At 36.4% G+C, this 26,188-nt stretch overlaps 1 protein-coding gene across 1 annotated transcript in view; it reads left to right on the top strand.

The window, feature by feature from the left end:
• Window positions 1–26,188, top strand: part of SLC15A2 (solute carrier family 15 member 2) — a 33,325-nt gene that overhangs the window by 3,107 nt on the left and 4,030 nt on the right. Inside the window, exons 4-19 of the mRNA XM_019729612.2 lie at window positions 4,991–5,083; window positions 6,195–6,294; window positions 8,116–8,206; window positions 8,483–8,560; window positions 13,643–13,725; window positions 14,152–14,238; window positions 14,411–14,500; window positions 14,594–14,638; window positions 15,689–15,721; window positions 16,429–16,517; window positions 17,738–17,819; window positions 18,397–18,531; window positions 19,444–19,608; window positions 19,758–19,804; window positions 20,652–20,762; window positions 21,424–21,520. Coding sequence (XP_019585171.2) covers window positions 4,991–5,083; window positions 6,195–6,294; window positions 8,116–8,206; window positions 8,483–8,560; window positions 13,643–13,725; window positions 14,152–14,238; window positions 14,411–14,500; window positions 14,594–14,638; window positions 15,689–15,721; window positions 16,429–16,517; window positions 17,738–17,819; window positions 18,397–18,531; window positions 19,444–19,608; window positions 19,758–19,804; window positions 20,652–20,762; window positions 21,424–21,520 — 1,426 coding nt within the window. The remainder of the gene's footprint in view (window positions 1–4,990; window positions 5,084–6,194; window positions 6,295–8,115; window positions 8,207–8,482; window positions 8,561–13,642; window positions 13,726–14,151; window positions 14,239–14,410; window positions 14,501–14,593; window positions 14,639–15,688; window positions 15,722–16,428; window positions 16,518–17,737; window positions 17,820–18,396; window positions 18,532–19,443; window positions 19,609–19,757; window positions 19,805–20,651; window positions 20,763–21,423; window positions 21,521–26,188) is intronic.

Here is a 26,188-nt window from a genome sequence, read left to right as displayed (position 1 = left end):
TTTAAGACCAATTCTTATTCTGATCTCAGAGGAAATGAAGATTCCCGCACACCAGAAAATTTATAATTTTAGAGACCTCAGTATAGTTAGTTGATATACTCTCCATCTCTTTTTCATGTTGTATCATCCCAACTCCTTTAGTATCTTCTCACAAGTCCCTCTTTTCAGCTCTTTTACCATCTCTTTTTCTTTTCTTTAACTTCTTTCTGTAGTTTCCTTCTTAAAAATATATGAGTAAATATTTTCATGAGTTAGACTAATGGTCTATTCAGTTCATTATCTTTTAATTCCCTGAAAATAGTACCAAGAGATATTTATAGAATAATGTTATAGTTGCCCCCATAACGTTATTTTCATAGGCTAAAGATGGATCTTAGATATCCATCACCCACTTATTTTCTATGGATTTATCATCTATGGATTTGTCTAAATTTCTCAAAGTACATTCTGCTGAAAATCAGTTGCATAGGATATAATAAGTGGAAGGTAAGAAGATAAAGATCTCATGGTCAAATAAGTTTGGAAAATACTAGGCTGAACAAATCTGAAAATGTTTCTTTACTGCATGATTTCTTGTAGCCATTAACATGCTAATACACACCGTAAAATCTCAAAAAGAAGGTTATTACACATAGTGTTTCCCAAACTTGTTTCACCATGGAATATTTTCTTCCGGATATCTTGTGGACCTAGTGTTGCAAGGTAAATACTTTTTTATGTTTCACTTTGGCCGCTCTATATTCATTTTTCTAAAGTGTTTAATCAGTACCTTCTACATAGCTATAACTATAACACAGTATAAACACAGATTTTTGACTTGAGAGAGGGATAGTGGGTAGGTAACTGAGATCTACGTTTGCTATTTATCTAGTGTTAGTTACCAAGTCCATATAGATAGGGGGGTGGCACTGTGTGTAGATAAAAAGTATAAGCCATGGTCTCTATTCAGTTACACAATAAAAGACTCACATACATGACTAGGACTTTAGTTTTTAAATGACTTCCTTTAAAATTGAGGATCTACAGTTCCAGGATTTCAACATCACTACCAATGATCTTAACATTAGTTTTCTGCCTATTTCAGAGGAAATTTAACAACCTCAACTTGTGCCCTCAATCTCAATCCATTTTGAGATATTCTTAATTTTTTTAAATTGATTTTTGTTGAGGTATAAGTTACATAAAGTACACAAATCCAAAAGTCTTAAGGATACAGTTTGATGAATTTTTACGTATGTATCACCATGACCTAGGTCACTCTCCTTCAGGTTTTTGTACCCGGAATATTCCCTTCTCTTGCCTTCAAACTCTCCCTCAGCGACAGTCCTTTCCTCTACCTAGAAGCAAGTCCAAAGCTCTGATAGCTTTAAACAAACAATTATTAACCCTCCTTTTTTTGTCTTCTTACCATCATCTCCAAATTTTAAAAAGAATCATCTGTATTTGTTGTCTTCCTTTCTCCCTTTTCATTATTATTCCTTAGGGCAGAGTAATATAATGCAGTGCAATAGAATTCAATTAAATTCAGTTTAATCTGATAGGGTTTAATTCAATAAATGTTAATCAGACATCTATTTGTTCAAAGAAACATGGGGGATAAAGAGATAAATAAGACATAAAATACCTGCTTTACATTTTTCATGTTCAACTAGCTTTAATACAGAGCAGTTTGCTAAGTAGAATAAAATATAGCATATATCATCTCTTTATCCTATTGAAATTTCTGTCTTTAAGATCATTGGTAATGATCTCTTTGTTAACAAATTCCAGTGGTCTTTTCTAAATTTTTATTCACTTTGAACTTGTTTTAACACTTCAGTCTGTTTATCAGTCCAAATTCTTGAAACTTCCTGGGCTTCTTTAGCACTGTATTTTCTGGTTCTCTTCCTCATGCTTTTTTTGGACTCTTCCTTATTTGGCTTCTCTTTTGCCTTTTGTGTACTTTACTCTTTCCTCCATGTAGGCATTTCCCGAGGGTATGTCTTTTACTCTTTTCTCTTTCTCCAGATTCCCTTTTAGCAATCCCTATGGTGTCAATATTAGCTATAGGCAGATAGCTCCTCAAACTCTGTAATCCTAACCTGTCACTCAATTTCCAGTATGCGTTATAACTGCATATTGGCATTCGTCTCCTGGATGTTCCACCTTATCCTCACTTCCCAAATCTGTTCTTTCTTCTGGTTTCTCTATACCCCCACATTCAATTAGTTATCAAATTATACTAATTCTAGTTTTGTAATATCTCTTATATGTATTCCTCTTCAACAGTGAATCTCACTGCCATTAATTGCCACTACTCTAGTTTTGGTCTTCGTTACCCCTAAATTGGGCTGTTGAAATGGACACCTAAAAAGTTATCACTGCTTCATATATCCTTTTCTTACACTTGACCTACACACTACTGCCAAATTAATCTTCCTAACAGAAATCTCTGTTCACATTACTACCCTGCTCAAAATTTTCTGCTGACTAACCCACTGTCTACTAATCTCATTCCATTTGACCGTCCTGCTCTTACTGTCATACGTATTCCCTTTCAAGAATGTTTACTAGAAAAAACTGAGTAGTACTAATATTTCCCTAACACTGGTCAGGGCATCTCTTCTCCAGTCAGTGTCTGTTTGCACTGTCTCTACTTCATGGAATCTCTTCCTCCCCATCCTTCTTCCTTCCTTGACCCGACCCTTTAAGGCTCAGTTCAAATGCCACCTTTGCTATGGAGTATTCTCGCTCCTCACCTTTCATTACCAGCCAGAAGTAGTCTAATCTTCTCTGAACTCCTTATTTTTTTACCCTCCTATGTCATTTACCAAACTCTGTCTTATAATTATTTGTGTATAAATCTATTTTCTTCCAAACACATAGAGAACAAAATCTCATTTATATTTTTATCCACAGCACTTGGAAGAGTGTCTGTTAAGTATTTCAGTTAATAAATTTATTCACCTTCAGATACTCAGATGTAGGCACAAGACTGCAGATGGTGTGGGCAGGTGTGAAGATGACTTTTTTCCCTAGTGTTGGGTTTTATTCCCTGTGACCCATGCCTATCAGTCTGTACTCAACCTTGGAAATCACTTTCAAACACTCTCTTAAATGAGTTTATTGCCAAATATGTTTTTTTGATGTCCTCTCTGCACTTCTTTCTCTTTCTCTGAATGGGTGTATAGCATGCCTTTTCCCCCTCCCATCCTTTTTGTCTGATCAGAGCTGACTCTCTTCATGCTAAGTCTCATCCTCTGTCATCACTGCACACTCCTTCTCAGTTACTAAGCTCTAATTAAAAATAACTCTGGTAATGGCATAATATTTAAAAATTCTTCCTCTTCTCTTTCCTTTTTCCACATTAACTTGTTCATGATAAAACTGAAGGAACGCTGGACCATGAGTTAGAAAGTAGAAATTTTAGACTTAATCCCAATCAATATGAATTGGAATGTCACTTTAGGAATGTCCTTTGATATCTCTGGATTTCACTTTCCTCATTTGCAAATGGAAGATTGGTCAAGTCTATCTAAACTGGTTCTGTGTCATATGGTGGGAATTACAATGACCCCAATGATCTCATTTCAAAGGTGCAATTTCCAAGTCTTTCTTGACTTCTTTTTCCTTGTATTAAAGTTTTCTGCCATTAGCTTCCTCTCTTTTATTCTTCATACCCTAGACTAATTCCATGAGGCTTTCACCTAGAAGCTTGCCTGTTTTCCTTCTAAGCCACTTACACTTCTCTTATTCATTTAGTCCAATAATCAGATATTGCTCAGATCTCCCTACTCAGACTCTAGTAATCCAGCTGAGACACCTTTTGATTTTTCTCTCTGGTGATCTAACATAGATCATCTCTTTTAGGTTCATTAGTGATGGCCTTTTTTCAGTCCACTTGCATTCCCTTTCTTTCTATTTATTCTTTTTATTCCAGCAAAGAGAACTTTCCTCTAGAAGACTCTATAAAACCTTTTGTGAAAGACTGTCACCTCCTTCTGATATTAGTTAGTCCTAGATCAGTTACTCAATTTCTTATTCTCTACCTGCCATTATAAACCTTCTAAGATCCCTTCTCTAGAGAGCCAGCCTAGGAAGATTAGGCATTTAGAATAAGAAATCCACATCCTAAAATTTGTGGTATCCCCAGCATCTCTATCTCTGATACCTTCGTTCCATTCTTTATATTTCACATTAGTGTATTACACTTGAAAATCATAGATGTAAACTATATAATTTCCAAGATTTTCTCTAGTACTAATATTCTACTTATAATAAAGAGAATGCAAGTGTGGTAATATACATAAGGAGTATATTGTATTTGTGGTAGTCTGCCATATTTCATGATCTTTATCATGGACAGTCTATTCAAAGTCCCTGGCTCCTTTCTTATCCTTGGTGACTTGTCCATGAGGAAACTGTAGCAGAGATTACAATTAACCCAAGGATGTAAGTGACCAAACTGGGCCTGAGAGTCCTTTACCTCTCTATATATCTTAGTGGTTGGGTTTAGATAAAATTCTTTGTATTAGCCATTCCTTTTTCCTGTTTGATTGGAGTTCTTCCTTGACTCCTACCAATTTCTAGAGCCAAAGACATTCCTTGAGCAAAACATCTCAAAGTATTCTGTTCTTCTGATTCTCCTACTTTAAAACATCATTACTCACTACGAATTTATCCTGGTCTTAATATTTCTGTACCAGGGCAGAGATCCTCTGTGTATGTGTAGAGTGGGGGGGGGGGGGAGATCAGGCATGAGAAAGGAGCTTGAAGGGATTGTCTATTACCTCTAACATTAAAGGGTAAAGACTTCTCTCCTTTTCTAGTCTGTTTATTTCATTCACCATTATTATTTCTATTTACATTTCTCAGGTAAATTTTTCCTCCTCCACCTCTTCCTCCTCCTGCTTTATTTATCCTGGCACTGAGAACAGTATGAACTCTGAGTCTATATTGCTCAAGTCTCTGAATTCTGTCCATAGACTGACTGATTTAACTCTCTCAACAGGACGATTATCTATCTCTCCTTGGTGTATGTGCTTGGCCATGTGATCAAGTCATTGGGTGCTTTACCAGTACTGGGGGGACACATGGTACACACGTGAGTAAAATCATGGCATAAACTGAATCACTTTTCTTCCATTAGACAGGTAAATGTCTCACATAGTCATTATAGATTATTTTCTTTCTTTCTTTTTTTTTATCAGAGATGTCCCTTTATTTCCTAACCTATTGTTTTATTACCAGATTGGTTAAGAAAAAAATTGTTTTATGACCAGTTGAATTCTTTCCTACTTTATCTGAGCTCATTTGTTTTTATTACATATTTAGGGACTTGCAGAATGCCTAGTTAGTATTCTGCATAAAAACTCATCATACGCTTGAAGACAATCATTAAAACCCTCATGCCCTCCATATTCCCTTACCTATTCACCTATCCATGCATCTGTACTTTAACAGGGTTTTAAAAAATGTCTGTAATATTTCCTTATAATACTTTGTAGAAATCATATTCAAAGCTTGGGTATTTCCATTTCTGTGTAGTTTCACATATTCTAGTTGCTCTATCCATTTTTCCTAAAGTTATTGATGTTTGTGGAGCAAGAAGCATTTGATATATTCTTATGTCTATTCAGTCAGTATAGAGGATTACAGTTGTTCAAGAAGCAGGTCATATGTAAACATGTTTATAATGTGCATGTATTTGTGCAATAAGTTAAGAATTTTGTTTGAAATTTAGTAACTATCAGATACCTTCTTATTGGTGTCCCATCGAAAAGTCAGTGACACTGCTACAAATTATGATGAATTTTAACATTTTGTTTTGTGGTTAGTAAGGGTATGTGGGATAATGGTTTATAAGCTCTTTCTATTGAAGTGTCCCTTTGACTAAGACAAAATTGAGAACCACAGGTTTTAAAGTTCCTTCAGGATATGCTCCTATCTGTTGTACACAAGGGGTAAATGGGAATATCAGGGACAAATTTTCCCATGCAATAAATTCTTTCTGGCAGAGGCTCAGAGTCATAAAGAGCATAAGTGCCTCCAAGTCTTTCCTAGGAGTGAAGGCAGATGGAAAGTGCCCACAGGTTAGAAATGTAAAGGGAATATTTGCCCTTGTGTACCTTTTTTTTCTTCCTGTAACTCTATATTCAATTTCTACTGTTGTATTTAATATCAATATGTGTAGTATCCTCATCTCTCCATTTCAGAGTCTTATCATTGGTTGGCCTGAGTCTAATAGCTTTGGGAACAGGAGGTATCAAACCCTGCGTGGCAGCTTTTGGTGGGGACCAGTTTGAACAAAAGCATGTGAGTTCTGTTCTTCCTGTATTTTCAAGAATGTAGAGCAAACATTAACAGAGTTACCTGGAAAGTAGCCATTTGCCAAGATCAAAGTAATTCACTGGTAAGATGATATCCGGGGAGTTATGTTCCATTCTAGGTACTGATCATTAATAGAAAGAAAAACTGAAAAATGTTCAAAGGAAAATGACGAGGGTGGTAGATGGGACTAAAAGACATATCTTATGAAGAAAAATTGAGGAATTGGAGATATTTAGCCTGGATAAGATAATAATTAAAGAGAATATTATCGCTCTCTATAGATATTGTACAGATGTCAGCAATTAAACCTGAGACCAATGAATGAAAGCTTATGAGAAACTCGCTTTTTGCTTAATGAAAGGAAAAACTTCAAACAGTCAGAGTTTGAAGTAGTGAGTTTACTCTCACTTGAGGTATTTAAGAAGAAACGTGGTAAGTGCTTTGGGAATGGGACGGAATGAATAGTGTAGAGATGATTTAAGCATCTCTAACTTGACCATTTCCGAAATAAAACAGAGTGAGTTTCTATAGATGAACTTGTCTAGATGATTCTTCCCTCTTTTCCTAAATACTTTCCATTGTCAATGAGGAAAAAAACAGTATGAATAAGGTAAAAATGAACCCATATGAGGAAGCAGTGACAAATAGGCAATAGTCTATTCTTAGATTAGCCAACATTTTTGACTTCCTCTTTTGCTCTCAGTTTTATTTTTTGTCTGTCTTCATGTATCTATTTCCTCATCTATAGCCATTTATCATGCTTCTGGTTTTTTTCTCTGTGTTCTCTCTGTGTGTCATGTCTTCCTGTGGTTATAACTCAAATCGTCTCTTACCCTTCAGACCATTTGAGTTATCATTTTAAATTCTGTATCTGTCTGGGGGTCCATAGATGATAATTGTTTGCTGAATTTGGAGAAAAAAACAAAACTTTGGCAAGTGGGATTCTATGCAGCACAATTAACTATACAAATAGATGAGTGGAATGAAATTTAAGTGGTGACCAGATGAAGAAATAAATCACACCATAAATAGAAAATGGGGAAAGACAGATTGTGCTAATGTGTTAGGAAAAGATCTGGGGTACAAAATGAGGCACAGCAGTACACAATGAACAAAACATTAGCAACTTTTTTGAATGTTGCTTCATCTGGTAACTGCTCCATGAAGATATTCAATAATGGGACAAACCCACCTCCAAGTTTCCACCAGCCACTTCTAAGCCCATGGACTTCCTTTTATACTCTCTGGCAGACTTTCCATAAGCACTAGGTAAATTACCCTATTGATCAACAGTTTACTCCACTGCCCTATGTTCTAATCCTATTCCTACTGCACATTCCACAAATTACTTAATCAATCATTCACTTAATTCGGTCAACAAATGTCTATTGAGTCTGTAATATTTGCAGGTGCTATGCTAAATAGTGGGGATTACAGAAATGAGTAAGATGTGATTTCTGCCCTAAAGGAACTAAAACCTGAAAGAAACAGACATTTAATGCAAAGAAATTAATATTAGGATAGATATGTGTAAGACACAGTAGTGGCATAGTGTACAAGATGATCATTGTTGCCCAGGTAAAGGGCTTAAAATAATGTTAAAGATACTTGTACTTGGGTTTGAAAGATGTGCAAGTGTTTGTCTGGGGTCAGCCAGGTATGTTTTAAAAAATGTCTACTGTCATATTCAGACACCATGGAGGCAACATCTGAATCTGTCTGTGTATGTTCCAGGTAAATCTCAACATAGGGTGGTGGTAGAGTTAAGAGGCACCTTGAACTGATGATTTGTCTTGTTTGTTTCAGGAAGAGGAACGAGCTAGATACTTCTCAGTCTTCTACCTCTCCATCAATGCAGGGAGCTTGATTTCTACATTTATCACACCCATGCTGAGAGGTTAGAATCTTTTCTAAGGGGCCCTGTGTAAGGCTTTACTCTGGCCAGTCAAAAATCTGTTCAAGGTTTCCTGCTGTCCATCCTCTTTTTTTTTTTCAAGGGCTTGAAAACCTGAGAGAATTTCTTTCAATTTTGGTTTGTCTGGCCCAAAAGACAGATTATGAACTAGGTAATGGGAAGAAAGAAGACATCTATGTCTACAATCTCAAAAACCCGAGCTTGTGGAATAGAGCATCAAAGACTCAAGATTCAGGATTACTTTTTCTTTTTCTTTAGGAGATGTGCAGTGTTTTGGGGGAGACTGCTATGCATTGGCTTTTGGAGTTCCAGGATTGCTTATGGTGATAGCTCTTGGTAAGTGCAGCGGAGCAGAGGAAACTAATAACCACTAAGGGCTGTCACATGTAAAGCAGCATGTATGCACTTTACACAAATTATTTTATTCAATCCTCACACTAACCCATTTAGGTATGTGTTATTGTAGGGGTTTTCCCTAAACATTAGAAATAAATTAACTGAATAAAGTCAGAAAATTTAAAAAAAAAATGGCTTGAGATTACACAACTAATAAGATTTCTGGAGAGCTTTAAAAAAGACTGATCCCTAGGCCTGATGTAGGACCAATTAAATCAGTTTATCTGTGGGATAGGGCCTGACATCTATAATTCTTTAAATATCTAGGTGATTCTAATGTGTAGTCACCATTGAGATCGACTGGTCTACACTACAACATGTGAAGAAGCAAGGAAGATAATTAATCCTTTCTCTTAATCTAGCTTATTTCATGTGATAGTTATTTATCTGGTAATTGGAAGACATTTTTAGTTCTTTGGGCGTTTTAAAGTAGCTTCTAGATTTAGCTGTTTCTGCCCTGCTCTGCAATGCTCCCAAGGAGTTTGCTCTTGAGCAAAGAGAATAAAAGGAGTTGCATAAGTAGATGAAAAGTGATGCAAATTAGATCAAGCAGCATTCTCTTTACCACTGAGAACCCAGTAATGGGAGAGGAAAGGAGATGTGTGTGTTGCTTAGTTTATGCAGGGGAAACTTGGAAATGATTGTCTCTAATCATTGACCTGGAAACCTGTTGTCACTCTGAGTCTTTGGGTGACACCCACTTGGAAGATGTCCAGCCCAAACATAAAGAGTTCAGTAGAAGAAAAAAGCCCAAAGCCTCAATGTTTAATCTGATCATTTTGTACCAGAGGTTGCCTAGTAGTAACCCTCAGATTCCAATTCAAATTCCAAGGAAATTTATGTGTTATTCCAGGAGAGCTGTGATACTATATTCCCTGTGTCCTTGTTCCTTCAAAGCCAAACATTTTCCCAAATGTTTTCCTGTGATTAGTACTATGTCTCCTTCTCTGGATCATTGGACAATAATAATATTTGCACATTAGAGTAATTATGAAAATGCAAAGAAATGCTGCAAATGAAATGTGTTATAAATTATGAAATAACAAGTGCTAGCTTGTCATTATTAGTCAGTTGCTTCAGTTTTCTGGGTATTAATAAATAACTCAACCCTCTGGCCTTTCACTATAATTTAATTTCTTTCTTTCTTTTTTATTCATTCATTCAACAAACATTTATTTAATACACCTATTATATATCAGATTCTGTCCTAGGTATTGGGGTCACACTGGTGCATGAGATGGCTACAGAGTTTATGCTTTCAAAAAATCTTATATAGTCCAAGAGGAAGAGGAAAACAGACAAGTAAACAGGAATTTACAAAATAGTATGATTAGTATCACAAGTGAATAAGTACAGAGAAATCTATAGGAACACATAGGAGGGATGAATGTCTAAAACTTTGAGAGTCGGAAAGTTTTGCCTAAAGAAATGATATCTGAGCAGAGAACTAAAGGATTAACAGCAATTAATCAAAGAAGAGATTGGAAGTGAAACAGAAATAGGACATGGTATCTGTAAGACAAGAAGGTGAGAGATAGGATGACATCTTTGAAGGCCTTAAAATAATTCAGATTGCCTGGAGCATAAATAAGAAAAATAAAGAATAGAAATGGACAGAAACCAGATAACGAAAGGTCTTTTAAGTAATTAAGAAATTAGAACTTTATCAGGAAGACACTGCAGAGAGAGCTAGAAAAGGATTTTGAACTGAGGAATGATTGTTAGACTTTTATTTTTCAGTGATGTCTGACAAAAATATGGAGAAAGAGTGGATTAAGAGTGAGTCAAGGACACTATTTATTTGAATTTTTGGCACTCCGTTAAATTTTGTGCTGAAGGTGAGTGCATCACTCAGTTCACCTGGTCCGGGCCCTGGTAGAATTGACAAAACTTGATATGATTAGATATGTGAAGTGAGGAGAAGATAAGTCAAAGTTAGATGCAGGTTCTGACTTGACCAACTGGTAGATAGTGGGATCATTACCTGAGATAATCAAAGAGAACAGATTTGGGGCAATACCAATTATTTTAGTTTTGGACATTTTACATTTTAGATATCCTTGGAAAATATACTTAAAGTTATCAAGCAGTTATTTAGAAATACAGGTTTGGAACTTGGAAGAAATGTTTGGGCTATAGATAAAGATTTGGAGCTATTAGTATTTGGATAGAAATTAAGCTATGAAAATAGTTAAAATAACCAGGAGATAATAAGAACAAGGTGAAAAAGAGGGCTAGGATAGAGCCCCGAGAAGCACCAGTATTTAAAAGACAAACAAAAAGGAAAATCCCACAATGAGACTAAGAAGGAATGACCAAAGTGGTAGTAGTGCTATTTTGGATAAAAGAGGACTTCAAGAAGAAAAGAATCAATTAGTGACGAGTGTTACTGAGTGGGAAATGGAGGTAAGGGTAAAAAATTTCCATGAAATATAGTAACAAGAATTTCATTGATTTGGTGATATCAATTATGGTATATTGGTGGAGATTCAAGATTGATTGGAATAAATTAGAAAGTGAATAAGAAGAAAGGAGAAATAGTAAGTATTTATAGCTGAAAGATGACATGAAGTCAAGAGAGGATATCAAGCATGCTTGAACATTATTGGGTGACTCCAATAGAGAAAGAAATTGAAGATTTGAGATGAAGACAGTGTAATGAGTAAGAAGGAACACATGGCAGAATTACCTTGGTACAAAAGGAGGAATATCACCTTCACCCAACTGGAGGGAGGAGAAGATGGGTGTGGATACAGGAATTAATAGATCTGATGGCAGGAAGTGGAGAGAGTTTCCATTTGAAGGCATCTATTTTCATGAAGTAGAAGGCAACATCATCTACTAGAGGGATAAGGATGAAAAAGCGACTCTATAATAAATCAGACTAATCTAGTGACCGAAAGTAACCTCACGGGGTGATCTGACCATAAATTCCTAAGTGGGAAGGTCATGCTGGGTAGCCCCTGCTTTAGTAAAAGGTTTATCTTTGGCTTAAGCAAGCCCTGTCCATTGTTTTTGTGCATCTGGGTTAAGACATCTTTGAAATGCCTCTTTTCCAGACCCCTCAAAGTTGTAACCATCCTCAAGGGAGCACATAATCTTGTTAATTGTCCTGTAATCCAATCCCCACCTTGCTTTCTTCCACCTTCATGTAATCTTCCTTAGTTCCAAATGAATAAAAGAAACTGCAAAACTGTGATTCTCCAGATCATCTGAGATCTTCTTCCCAGCATGGTTGTCAGTTTGGCTCAAATAAACTCATAAAATTCTCTACATGTTTGGATATTTCTTATGTTGACTGGGAGAAGATAGTAGAGAAACTCAAAAGCCCTACATATCTTCTTTAGTTACGTGGCCTTGAAATTTAAGTGTGACCTTGTGGAGTTTGTTACCTGGCCTTCCTTTTATCACTCCAATGTCATGATTGAGACCAGAATTCCTGAGATTGCCAGCCTCTTTCTAGGGTCATTCTTAGGTTCGGGAGAAGTTTATTTCCTAGCCAAAATCTTTCTTTTGTCTAGATACCTCTTTATTTGCTCACTTGTCTCCCATGATTAACATTCTTTCCCTGAACTATTTTTTCTGTCACCAGTAAGATGGCTATTGTAGGTAAAGAATGCTATTTGGAGCAGCTTTGGGGAAACTGAGAGGATGAATAAAGAAAATGTAGTAGAGTGAATCTGACTGAGAGGAATAGATAAATTAGAAATTTAAAGAAAAGAAGAATAAGGTGACTCAGGCATCCTCATGTATATGGATATTGGCAAGTGCTACTGGTCACTGAGAAAGGCATCTTTGGTAAATGAGCTCCTAGAGGCATATCTTGCTAAAGCTGGAAAATCCATTAAGGAGAAAAGCATATCTAGGAGGGTACCAATATGGAGTCTTTCCAATAGTTTTAGTTCAATTTAATAAACTTGAAAAAATAGTACTTTATAATTATAAAAATAATATCAGCTCATTGCTGTTATTTGGAAAGTAAAAGAAAAAAATAAGAAAATAAAATTCACCTATAATTAGCTGTGGAGATGTGGTTAAAGAATAAAGGTGCGGGTCAAGGGAAAGAGAATAAGCTCAAGAACAGAAATAATACAGAATAGAATTGTTTGTAGGAATGATGAATTGCGGTTAGAGCACAGGATACCTAATAGAGAGTAATGAAACATAAAGTGGGAAACGGTAGGTTGAGATGAGCTCCCTGGCAGCCAGGGGCCAGGTCTTTTTTATCTTTATTCCCAGTAGTGTCTAGCATAATGTGGTGGTTAAGAGCATAGATTTTTGAATCAGATAGGCCTCAAATCAAAAGTGCAGTTACTGGCCATTTCTAGCTTTGTAACGTTATACAAATTGCTTAATTTCTTTAATCTTCAATTTCTTTATGTGTAAAATGGAGAGAGTATTACATAGTTTGTCAGGTTAAATCAGTTGATGTACGTAAAATGCTTACTACTTTACATATAACAATAAATCTTCAATGGTAATAAGAATAACCATCAGGACAATAATGAATTTGGGAAGGTCTTTCATGGCAGGAGCTTGGGCTTATTTGGTAGGTCCTGGAAAGAAGGTTTTAATTTAGCATCAGATAAGAGAAAGAAGAGACCAGGGATTGAGAAACTAGTTGTTGGCCTTTCTGATAATTTAGGGTAGAAGTTGTGAGGTCCTAAATCAGAGTCATAGCAGTTGTGATGGAAAAGAGGGGACAGACTGAAGAAAGGGGACCAATGAAAGCTGGTAATATCTCTAATGTGGAGATGGAGAAAGAAGAGTGAGAATTCAAAGGTGACTTCCATTTCTGTAATTACAGGGAAGTCTCAACATATATCTCTTAACAAATGACCATTGCATTCTTCTCTTGGCTCTCCTAATTTTTATAACTCCAAAGTCAGGAAGTGCTCAGTGAGTTTCCTCCCTTTATGAAAACTGCCAGTCACTTCTACACTTCAGCAGTCTGTCCTTAGCATTGACATACTGAGTGTGCTAAATGAGAAGCTCAGAACCTTGTTTGTTTATCAACTGCAGTTGTGTTTGCAATGGGAAGCAAAATGTACAAAAAAACACCTCCGGAAGGAAACATAGTGACTCAAGTTGTCAAATGTATCTGGGTAAGTCCTTGAATTGTTTACCTGCGTTTTTCAATCAAAGGGAAAGAGATGCTGTGGTGAGCATGTAGGCCTTCACACATAGGTATACGTTTATTTTTTCAATGACCTCTGTTCTACGTCTGAGCCTTTTAGTCACCCGCACAATTGTGATAAATCAGTCTTCCTCTGTGCCCCTACTTAACCACTAAGTAAACAAAAGTAATGTAATCATTTTTTAATTGGCAAAATCTTCTGAAATGTAGTTATATATGTTGCCAACAGGATGTAAGGATAGATAAAATTTTATCTAAAATATTCTGAAATTCAATGTCTGATTAAATCCAAGGGTTGGAATAAGTCATTTAAGTGAGGGAAGGGATGATGAATTAGAAAAGGCAAGAGGTGGTTTCTTTTTGTCTCTCCTCTGATATCTGTGCTCTGCCCTAGTTTGCTGTTTCTAATCGTTTCAAGAACCGTTCTGGGGACGTTACAAAGCGAGAACACTGGCTAGACTGGGCAGCTGAGAAATACCCGGTGAGTTGGAATGCCAAACACATCTATGCCTCTGTAGCATCTTTCCTCATGTTCAAACTGATTCTCGCCTACTGCATTTAGCCTCTTCTCTTACTGCTCTGGGGTGCTTCTACTCCAAGCAGGAAAACGATGTCTGGCAATTTAGCCTGTTCCTTCTTTCCCTTTTTTGTAGAAGCGGCTCATTATGGATGTGAAAGCACTGACCAGAATACTATTCCTTTATATCCCATTGCCCATGTTCTGGGCTCTTTTGGAACAGCAGGTAAGAAGAGTTGTTTTGAAAGCTACCCCTTCTTCCAGCCACTTCCCTCTTACAGAAAAGGGATTTCTCATAAGAGAATCTGTCTGTCCCTAGGGCTCACGATGGACCTTGCAAGCCACCAGGATGAATGGGAATTTGGTGAGCTGAAGAGATTTTCCAGAGAAGTGTATTATTTTCTTTAGAATTCATATTAGGGGAAAATTAATTTATTTGTGTTTTCCTCTGAAAATTGATTTACGATCATAAGAGAGGTGCCTTTAACAGGAAACTACTGAGGAGGCAAAGTAAAGAAAGCTCATCTGAAAAATAAAAAACAGAATCTTTAGAAATCAGGAATATAAGGATGGGAAGGGTTTAAATTCATACAAGGAAGTATCGAGAGGATAGCAAATGAAGTGATATAGACCTGGGACGGTGATTGTTTTCTTCGATCTAAGCCTGCCCTCGGCACAACAGGACAGGTTAATGTACACAACTGGCCCCATCTCTCAGGCAAGCATCACAGCAGAGGACCTGCACATGGGATATTTTGTATATGGATATGGAAAGAGGGGAAAGTTGTAAGCATTATTGTCTCTTTTTCCAATCTCCATTCTTTGGCAAAGTCACATAAAGCTCCATCTCTGCTCTCAGCTGTTCCACTTCCTAGATTATTGTATTGTTTTTCTGCCATCTCAGTTGTGAAGATGGTAGAGTGGGATGACGCCAGAGTCTTATTAGCTGTCTATTTGGAGCCTGCCAAATATAATTTTACCTTTTCCCTTCCTCTGTTTGCCGAGGATTTACCATGATTGTCTTCTTGTTGATTCCCCTGGAGAACAATTTTGGAAACACTATGTGTCAGTGGGAATATTTATCCTAACCATAATGGCTTCTACTTCACATTATTACCACACACAACTGCAGTTAGAGATTAATGAAAACACACTGACTCTATTCTCTCCGAAGTCAAGAAAAGCATAGTACACAGAAAAGAATATTCTGCCGTAGGCCTATCTTCCTTCAGCAAAGACAGCCTGAAGCCATTCCCAGTCTGTTCCCCCATGTACCCTTATAAGCATGATTGAGGTCCTGAACCAAAGACTTGATGGATTTTAACTTACACTTCTAACTGCTAATTACCAAGATTGTTGACTTAGGCTTTTCTTGTCTTTAGCCATCATCTAAATTTAATTTATTATGTTTCAGGGTTTTATTGTGCTTCAGCCTGAACAGATGCAGGTAGGAGACTTCTGTATAGTCATGGGGATTTATTCCTTTCCTCATCTATACCTCTACCTGTAATACTAGGATTTCCGACCACAATTTGATATTTTTCTTTGTATGCTGAGAAGTGCTAAATATTGGGATGAAAATATTCTCCTTAAGCCCCACACTTCTCTTTCACCTCCTCTGTTCAGTCAGTATCTCCTGCCCAACTCCAGGGAGAGTGAGTTTTGAGCTCACAGGAAAAGTATATGAGTTGGATTTTTTTTTTCATGTCAAGGTAGTATCACGGAAATATTGTCAAAGAAAGTGGAAGGCTTTGTTGTGTGAGCAACCAAGTCAGAATCTCGGTTTATTAGTGACTCCCAGTTCTTTTCTTAAACCCTTGTTCAACAATCCCCAATGCTTCCTTTCTTCTGGCCATGACATCTTCCTGTGGACTGTGGAAATGCAGATGATAAGTGAGAATGGGAGGGAAGAGCTCCCAAATGATTGGCAGAAAAAGTTTCAGGGTGAAACTGATTCCTTGGGATATTTGGAAACTGAGGTGCAAAGGAAATAGAGTCTTGAGTGTAAAGGGGCTGAGATGTGGAATCATTCTGTGCTTAGTATAATGTAAGTGTGTTTGAATATGAGGGAGAATGTGCACAAGCAAGTGAGAGCACATGGTCACACTTATAATAGAATATTTGTAACCAATCCTTTCTACCGTGGTTTTACAGGTATTAAATCCCCTTCTGGTTCTTATCTTCATCCCATTGTTTGACCTTGTCATTTATCGTCTGGTCTCCAAGTGTGGAATTAACTTCTCGTAAGTGCTCATCATACTTGTGTTGTTCCAAACTGACTCAATATTTGCCCACTTTGATAAAGATTCAATGTCAGTATTTTTTTCTACTTAGTGATGATTTGTTTTGATTTATCATTTTTCCTGCTTCTATTTACCCATGTTAGACTAAATGCCTAGTACTATTGTAGGATGGGAATTTGAACTGCTTAATTCTTATTATAGAGAGTCCAAGCCATTGCAGCAGATTTCACTGTATGATGTTGAAGGGAGAGCCTAACTTCACAGAAAGTCAAGAGTATGTGAGAATAGGCTCCTAAACCAAGTCCTTACTTTATTCTTGAAAGTTGCCTCTTCAAAGAAGTCCAAAGACTTTGATGACAACGAATCCTTTTAAATCTCTTATTGTCCCTATGAAACAAGTGGGGAGACCTGGTAAGAGTGGGATAGAATTGTCCCTATTTATTGCTTTTCCCCATTCAAAATAGAAGTGTTATTCTTTTTCTTTTTTAATTAATTAATTTATTTATATTTTTATTTTTTTAAGGAGGGCACCACTCACAGTGGCCCATGTTATTCTTTATGAAGTTTGACAGAAGAGGGTTTCAAGCCTCTTCTAATTCCTGACTTAATAGCAATTTCTTTTTAATGACCACTTTACCATATTCAAGTGGCCTTTTGTCATTTACTCATTCATTGAGCAAATATTGGTGAGTTTCGCACCAAGTACCATGCAAATGGAAAAGCACAAATCTTGCCTTCAAGGAGTTTATTGTTTAGTAAAGGAGCTAGAATGAGTGTGAGAATAATTATTACACAAGGTGAAATACATTAGATGTTCTAAGAAGGGAAGCAAAGTGCCAGGGAAATGTAGAGAAGGAAGAAAGTACTTCCTGCTGCCAGGGGAAAGACTTCTGAAGAAGAGGAAAATGAGGTAATATTGTATAGTGCCTGACATGTGCTAAACGTTCAATAAATCTGGCTGTATTACTATTATACTTGTTATTATGACATAATGGATAGAAAAAGCATCATAAACAAAGGTAGCTGTGGCAAAATGTGGTTCATCACAAACAACAGTTCAAAGTGACTCAAGTAAAGGGAGAAAGAAGGATGTGTTCTAGGAAATACTTTGAAAAGGACTTGGGACCAAATCGGGAAAGGTCTTTAATGGTAGGCCTAGGGGGGTTACATTTTATTGTTTAGACTCTAAAGTTTAGATATAATCTCCCTTTTCTCTGCAGATCGCTTAGGAAAATGGCTGTTGGTATGATCCTCGCATGCTTGGCATTTGCAGTTGTGGCAGTTGTAGAGATAAAAATTAATGTGAGTTCAATAAATCTTAAGCTCCATAAATGTAGGACCTTATCTATCTTGTTTGCTGTTCTGATTCCCTGGGACCTAGCATAGCACCTATTTTAAAGAAGGTGCATAATAAGTATTTGTGATAAATGAGTAGATAGAGGGCAAGAGCAGCAGTGCAAAATGAGGCCCATCTCTCACCTGAGTGATTCAGAATACATTGTCAAGAAATTTACGAACACTAATAGCCAAGGTATCTAGCCATGTTTTTGGAAACAGGCTTATATGATGCCTTACCAGATGTTCAAACAAATACCTTTTTGGCAGACTGAATAGCCACTATTGGGGAATGACGTATGAGGCCACAGCGGAGTCAAAAATCATGAAGTTTGTTACCTGACATCTGTGCTTGCTACATTGCGCTGGGGTTTCCCCTCCAACTGCCTTCAGAGTTTTTAATCCAATTACTCTTCAGAGGGAGAAAACTGTGTCTTCCTGACTAGATGGACTAGGCTGTCAGAGATTTGACTGAGATATGTGTTCTCATTTTATCCAGAGGGTTACTTGTTGGTGATTTCTGACATGTATTTTCTGTCGTAAGGAAATGGCCCCACCCCAACCACGTTCCCAAGAGATTTTCCTCCAAGTCTTAAATCTGGCAGATGATGAGGTGAAGGTGACAATGCAGGGAGATGAAAACAATTCTCTGTTGGCAGAGTCCATCAAATCCTTTCAGGTGAGATATGTACGTAAATGAATTAGAAACATTCCAATTACGCACCAAAGAAGCAGCATAATACAGTGGTTAAGAGCATGTGTTTGGGGAGTCAAACTGCCCCAGTCCATTTCCTGGTTCTGCCACTGCCTCGCAATAAGACCCTAAACAAGTTAATTTATCTCTAAACTTTAATTTCAGCATCTGCAAAATGGCAATTTTTATGTCAAAAGCTATTGTAAAGATAAGTATTATATGTAAAGTGCTTAGCATAGACATTATAAGCTCTTAGTAAGTTGTAACTTGTATTATGTTTTAAACTGCCTACTAATCACACATCCTCTGGAAGAGTTTGGCTTGCATGTTTTCACCGCTATTATTGTGCTTATTTTTAAATATTGTTAATAATAAAAGTAATATACATTTATTGTTAAAAATTGGAAAGTATGTAGGAAGACATAAAAGCCACCTTTAATTCCATCACCCACAGATAATTACAGTGATCATTTTTGTATAAATGAATAAGCAAATTAATTTTTTAAAAGTGCTCAGACTTTATATGTTTTGACCTTGCTTTTTTTCTTAACATTAATTGCATCATAAACATTTCCCATGTCCTTAGATAATCTTTGATAACATGATTTTAATAGACACATAAAATTCCATTCTAGATAATATCATAGTTTATTTTAAGATTTCCTTATAGGTATTTAAGTTTTTTATTATTTTATATCATCCTATAATGAATATCCTTACTCATAAATATTTATGCATGCCTCTAATTACTCCTACGGTATATTCCTAAAAATGGGATTACCAGCTTAAAGAATAATGTTCAAAGTATCTGATGAGGTCACCTGCCCTGGGATGCTATGAGATTGTAATGTCCAAGATGGGCTAGAAGGTGAATATGACAGGTTTTTCATTCTACAGAAAATGCCATATTATTCTAAACTCCACCTAAAGACAGAAAGCAAGGATTTCCACTTCCACCTGAAATATCGCAATTTGTCTGTCTACACTGAGCATTCTGTGGAAGAGAAGAACTGGTACAGTCTGCTCATTCGAGACGATGGGAAAAGTATTTCCAGCATGATGGTAAGTTGAGGAATGGCCTAGGTTCCAGATTGTTATCTTAGAGTGTAAGCTCATCAATATATTACCAAGGATATGCATAATGATAAAATTTTCTGATTATTGGTTCCCTATTGTCAGCTGTAACTGATTTTCACTTTCCTCTCTTTAAGGTGAAGGATACAGAAAACGTAACAACCAATGGGATGACAGCTGTGAGGTTTGGATGTCAAGGAGCTCCCTGGCCACTCTGTTCTCTTGAATCTTGAGTCTCTTCTGATCTGTGGGGGCTTCAAATGAAGAGGCCTCATTCTGTACTTGTCCAGCACAGGGATTCTCTCTCCTAGAATGTCAGGGGCATGGGTGTCAGAAGGCATTTTCCAGGACACAGAGCAGATAGGCTTCCTTTCCCACGTGGTATTCAAAGATGATCCTGTATCTGATGCATACATCTCGTCTACTGAATTTATCCACTTATCTTGTTCTCAGGAAAATAACTCAGTACTTTTCTCTCTGTGATCACCAGAGAGAAATTTAGAAGTGAGAAAATAATCCTTCACTGTTGGTAGTTGAGTATCTTTTATTGTTACTGTGTTTTTGTAATATAGTTTTTATTATAAACTTATAGATGCATCGATATATATATATATCCATTTTTCTTAGTAGAGTCTCAATTGGTGAATCCCACTATTACAAGAGGGAAAGAAACTGGGTTCACCAAAACTGGATTAATGAGGCAACTGAGACTGCCGTGGATGATCATGGTAATGTCCATCCCAGGTAGAGATTAGATGAGGGTGTAGCAGGTAGAAAGCTAATACCTCAGGAAGGAGAAAGTTAGGGACAGCTAAGATTACTGATTACTTTTTACATTTGAGTTCATTCATTCATCCAGTTAACAATATACATCGTGTACCTTTTACATGCCAGCCACTGTTCTAGACTCTGAGGATATAGTAGTAAAAAAAATGGGAAAAAGGGCAGAAAGGGCCCATATCATGTGTACCTTTTATCTGTATCCCTACTGGGAAGTTTTGTCTTATGTGTAACAATGTCTCTATCCCTAGGTTTGTTAACACTTTGAGTAAAGAGGTCAATATCTCCCTGGGTACAAATCTCCCCCTCAGTGTTGGTGAAGACTATGGTGTGTCTGCTTACAGAACTGTGCAAACAGGAGAGTAAGAGCATTACCTTTTGGACATTTTACTTTTATCAACAATTGTTCTTCACGTGCTTTCTTCGCAGATAGGTGTGTCAAGATAGAGGTATACCTTGGGTGATTTTTCTGTATACACAGATTCTTTTCCCACCCTTGCCTCCTTCCCTCCCCGCAGAGATATATTGAGATACGATAGCTGTGAAGGCCATACTGTGTAGTAAACAAGGCCCACCTCTGGGAGGTTTGCAAAGTGTATTATTAGCTCCCATTCCTACCCTTCGGTACTTCCTATTGGCACATTATTACTTCAGGCTTATCCTCTCAGGTTCACTGTTTTATGCTGTTCCATGAATTCATAAGGCTCAGATGAGAAAAGTTCCGCAGACTTGGATGAGAAGACTTAGGTACTGAAGTCCACAAAAGTAGATGATTTGTGGCTTCTTTATTCAAGTTTAAGGTTAAAAAGAAAATACCCAACCGGCAATGAAGGGTTTAGATTAGGGTCAGAAAAACCTGGCATGAAAATAATTTACTCCCAGAGACTCCTCTCTGTAAGAGAAATGGTGGCTTTGCTGCTTGACTCACCATCAATAGAGAGATGAGACCACTCTTTCCTCTGGTGATGGGAGTGATTTTCTAAGCTGGGATGTTTATTCTAACCTAAACACCTCCTGTTCCAGATACCCTGCAGTGCAGTGTAAAACAGAAGATGATGACTTTTCACTGAATTTGGGTCTACTAGACTTCGGTGCAGCTTATCTGTTTGTCATTACTAATGTAAGTAGCTCATGGCCACCCCTGCTCTCTCCTTTCATATATACCGGCGGTGCCAAAAAAAATGTATACACGTGACATGTATTCATCTTTTGTTATTGGTATATATTGAGTATTACAATCACATACTTATTTCTAGTGTAAGATGATAGATTCTATAGTGACTTTAGAAAGCCTACTGAGGTCTCCATAGAGGAACATTAAAAGAGATGACCATTGGCTGCAGGCGCAGAGTCGGGGGGAATGGGAGACATAATTTATTTTGAGTCATGGTCTGCTTCAGCATCATTATGGTCCCAAGAAAACAAAAATTACTTACGTCTTCTTGACTGCCGCCACATGCAAGTCTCCTAGCTCCCTGAAAATTCATCCGCTAGCATATCACAAGCTGAAATACCAAGACAGGTAGCAAATGTCAATCTTCACAAAAATGTTAGGGCATCAATTAACTGTGGTCCACAAAAGCAATTGTCTCAGCCATTGGGGCAGGGTATCTCTGAATTTTAATTTTGATATCAATCTTGACCCTAATTTTATTTTGTTATTTTTGACATTGTGTTAAATATAAAAAAAGATAGTGAATAAGAAAAAGATGGAATATTTCTAAAGGTGTGGTGAAAATAATCTGTGAAGTTTTACTTATTTTAATTAATTTAATAACCTGATATAATTGGTATACTATTTTTATTACAGCTTAATTGAAATATAATTCATATGACATACAATTCACCCATTTAAAGTATATAATAGTTTTAATTATATTAACATATTCAATATATATTGATACATATTCACTATATAGGAAATATTTTTTCAGTAATACCGATGGCACCAAAAATACGTATACAAGTGGAGACTTTGGTCAACGTTGCTCAAGCAGTAGTTCACCATAATCAGAAGTGTCTGAACACGGATGGTAACTGCTTTGAGCACCTCTTGTAATTGCAGAAGTCAAATGTGACTTCAATTTATCTTTTGTTATCAGTATATGAGGTCAGACAATTAAGTTCGTGAACTCATCCTAGAAAAAGTGCTACATGCCTCATTGCTGAATTTCACTATAGTCACCTTAAAGTACTCCCTCCTTGGGAAGCTATGCACCAACGCCAGTGCCTAGTCCACCCTTCAAAGTAATTTTGGAACTCTTTTTCTGGAATGGCCATCAGAGCTGTCATTGTACTACCCTTGATGTCCTGAATGTCATCAAAATGTCTTCCTTTCAATATTTCCTTTATCTTTGGGTAAAGAAAGAAGTTATTGGGGGCCAGATCAGGTGAGTAGGGAGGGTATTCCAATATAGTTATTGGTTTACTGTCTAAAAACTCCCTCACAGACAGTGCCGTGTGAGCTGGTGCATTGTCATGATACAAGAGACATGAATTACTGACGAAAATTTCAGGTTGTCTAATTTTTTCATGCAGCCTTTTCAGCACTTCCATGTAGTAAACTTGGTTAACTGTCCAGTTGGTACAAATTCATAATGAATAATCCCTCTGATATCAAAAAAAGTTAGCAACATCATGGCAACAAGTTCGCTAACTTAATTGTCAGAACTTGTATATTGAATATTACAATTTTTTTTATTTGGGGACATTTTTATTTATTATAAGGGGCTTCCAAATTAAAGAGAAAAAAGGGCACCAATTCTATCGTAATTTCACATCTGCTACTTGCCAGGATCACCACACCCCAGCTGCTTTGTGTCCAACAGCTTTACTTTGTCACAATTCAGTTCCAACTGATTTAACTCTTCTCTTTGTCACTTAGCAGTCATACTCCCCAGATCAACTATTTGATATTTTAGAAGCTCATAATCTCCTAGAATTTAGTATTCTAAACCTACTACCTCCACATATTGTCCACCCATTCCCTTCTTCTTTGTTTTTAATTAAAGTTTATTGGTGTGACTATGGTTAGTAAAGTTACATAGGTGTCAGGTGTACAATTCTGTAATACATCATTTACATATCGCTGTGTGTTCAGAACTGACTCAGTATTACAATTTTAATACAGTTTTCCTTTCTTAAAATTTGTATATATTTTTGGCACCTTCTGAATATATTCAATGTTTTTTTAATATATTCACAGAGTTGTTCAAATTTAGAACATTTTCATCATTCCATAAGGAAACCCCATACCCATTAGCAATCACTTCCTGTTTCCTATTAAACCCCTACTGTTGGTCAACCACTTGTCTTCTCCCTGTCTATAAATTTGCCTATTCTGTACGTTTCATGTAAATGGAATGATACAATATGTGGCCTATTGTGTCTGAATTCTTTCAATTAACATACTTTTCAAGGTTCACCCATGTTGTAGCGTATATTAGACTTCATTTCTTTTTATTGGCAAATAATGTTCTATTGTATATTTATCTATTCATCAATTGATGGACATTTGGGTTTTTCCTTCCTTTCAACTATTATAAGTAATGTGGTTATGAACATTCATGTACAGGTTTTATATGGATATATGTTTTTACTTTTCTTGGGTATATATCTAGGAGTGGAATTATATGGTAACTCTATATGGTAACTCTATTTAACTATTTGAGGAACTTCTAGACTTTTCTAAAGTGAATTCACCATTTTATATTCCCACCAATAGTGTATGAAGGTTGCAATTTCTCCACATCCTCACCAATACTTGTTTTTCTGTCTTTTTAATTATACCCACCCTAGAAGGTGTGAAATGATATCTCACTGTGGTTTTGATTTCTATTTTCCTGATGGCAAATGATGTTGAACATCTTTTCATGTATTTATTAGCCATTTACATATCTGTTTTGGAGAAATTTCTATTTAGATCCTTTGCCCATTCTAATTGGGGTTGTCTTTTTATTATTGAGTTGTAGACATTCTTTATATGTTTTAGATATAAATTCATTATCAGGTATATAATTTGCAAGTATTTTCTCCCATTCAATAGGTTATCCTTTTAACTCCCTTAATCATATCCATTGAAGTACAAACATTTATAATTTTTATGATGTTCAATTTATCTATTTTTTTTCCTTGGTTGAATGTGTTTTAGGTCTCCTATCTAAGAAGCCATTGCCTAATCTAACATCATGAGGATTTATGCCTATGATTTCTTCTAAGTGGTTTATAATTTTAGCTCTTACATTTATGTCTTTAATACCTTTTGAGTTAATTTTTGTATATGGCATGAGCTAAGGGGTTAACTTCATTCTTTTGTAAGTGAATATGCCTTTCCTCTAGCTTCTAGTGGTTTTTCTGGCAATATTCTTTTAGGTATGTAGAAAAATCACCCCAATCTCTGTCTTCATGGTCACATGAAGTTCTCCCCATATGCTTGTCTACACATGGAGAAACCCCTGTCTGCATTTCTCTATTTTTATGAGGACACCAATCATATTGGATTAAGGCACACCCTAACGACCTAATTTTGACTTGACTAATTATTCTCCAGTAACCATATTTCCAAATAAGTTCACATTCTCAAACACTGGGGATTAGGACTTCAACATATGAGTTTTAGGAGGACACAATTCAACCTTTCACACTCACATACCTGATATTACTCCATTTTTGGTTTGTTCTCTCATATTCTGCTCAAGATACACGCTGTATATGTTGTTTGTGAATGCAGGTTCTAATAAGCATCTAAAGTAGAGATCATAGGGGTACATATATCTCTATGAATAAATGTTTTCAGACTTTTGGGGTAGATACCCAGAAGAGGGATTGGTGGGTCATATGGTAATTCATTATTCACTGTGCCCAAGACATAGAAACAATCAAAGTGTCCTTCAATACATGTTTGGATAAAGAAGATGTGGTACACATATACAATGGAATATTACTCATACATAAGAAAAAAATGAAATAGATGCCATTTGCATCAACATGGATGGATCTTGAGACTATTACACTAAACAAAATAAGTCAGAGAGAAAAAGTTGAGAACCACATGATTTCACACATATGTGGGATATAAAACTGAGAGCAATAAACAAACAAGCAAAAACTCATAGACACAGACAACAGTTTAGTGGTTACCAGAGGGTAAGGGGGTGAGGGGAAGATAGAAGAGGGTAAAGGGGGTCAAATATATGGGGATGGAAGGAGACCTGATTCTGGGTGATGAATACTCAATGCAGTATATAGATGATGTATTATAGAATTGTACACTTGAAACCTATATAATTTTATTAACAAATGTCACTACCGTAAATTTAATTTTAAAAAAATACCAAAAAATGGAGATCATACATTGGAGACCTGGGGGCCCTGTTCCTTCCATAGTCCTATGTTTGTTTTGTTTTTTGATCTTCACAGTATTAATAACAATATAATAATTATTAATTGACAATACTTAAAATTCAAGAGATTTCACTTAAGAAGCTGGATTCATAACATTTCTTAAAAACAATAACAAGATTTTGTAATAGGAATTACCATGTTAGTTTGCTGGTGCTAATGGTTATACCCTTTAGATGGGGCTTGTGGTGTCCAGTTTGCCAAAGTTACCTCATTCCCATTCAGCTGGCTTCATTTACTTAATTATGTGCCTGTTGGTATTTGATTATGTGACCTGGATTTACAAACTCAGGTCATTTCTCTCAGGCTGAGAAAATCCAAATCTATGCTCAGGTATTGTTCACAATATTAACTAAAGCAAAATTCACCTTACTAATTTGAACCCAAT

Source organism: Rhinolophus sinicus, linkage group LG01 (genome assembly GCF_036562045.2).
Source record: "Rhinolophus sinicus isolate RSC01 linkage group LG01, ASM3656204v1, whole genome shotgun sequence".
NCBI classification, from domain to species: Eukaryota; Metazoa; Chordata; class Mammalia; order Chiroptera; family Rhinolophidae; genus Rhinolophus; species Rhinolophus sinicus.
The sequence above is the reverse complement of the archived record's forward strand: the minus strand, read 5'-3'. Positions and strand labels throughout refer to the sequence as shown.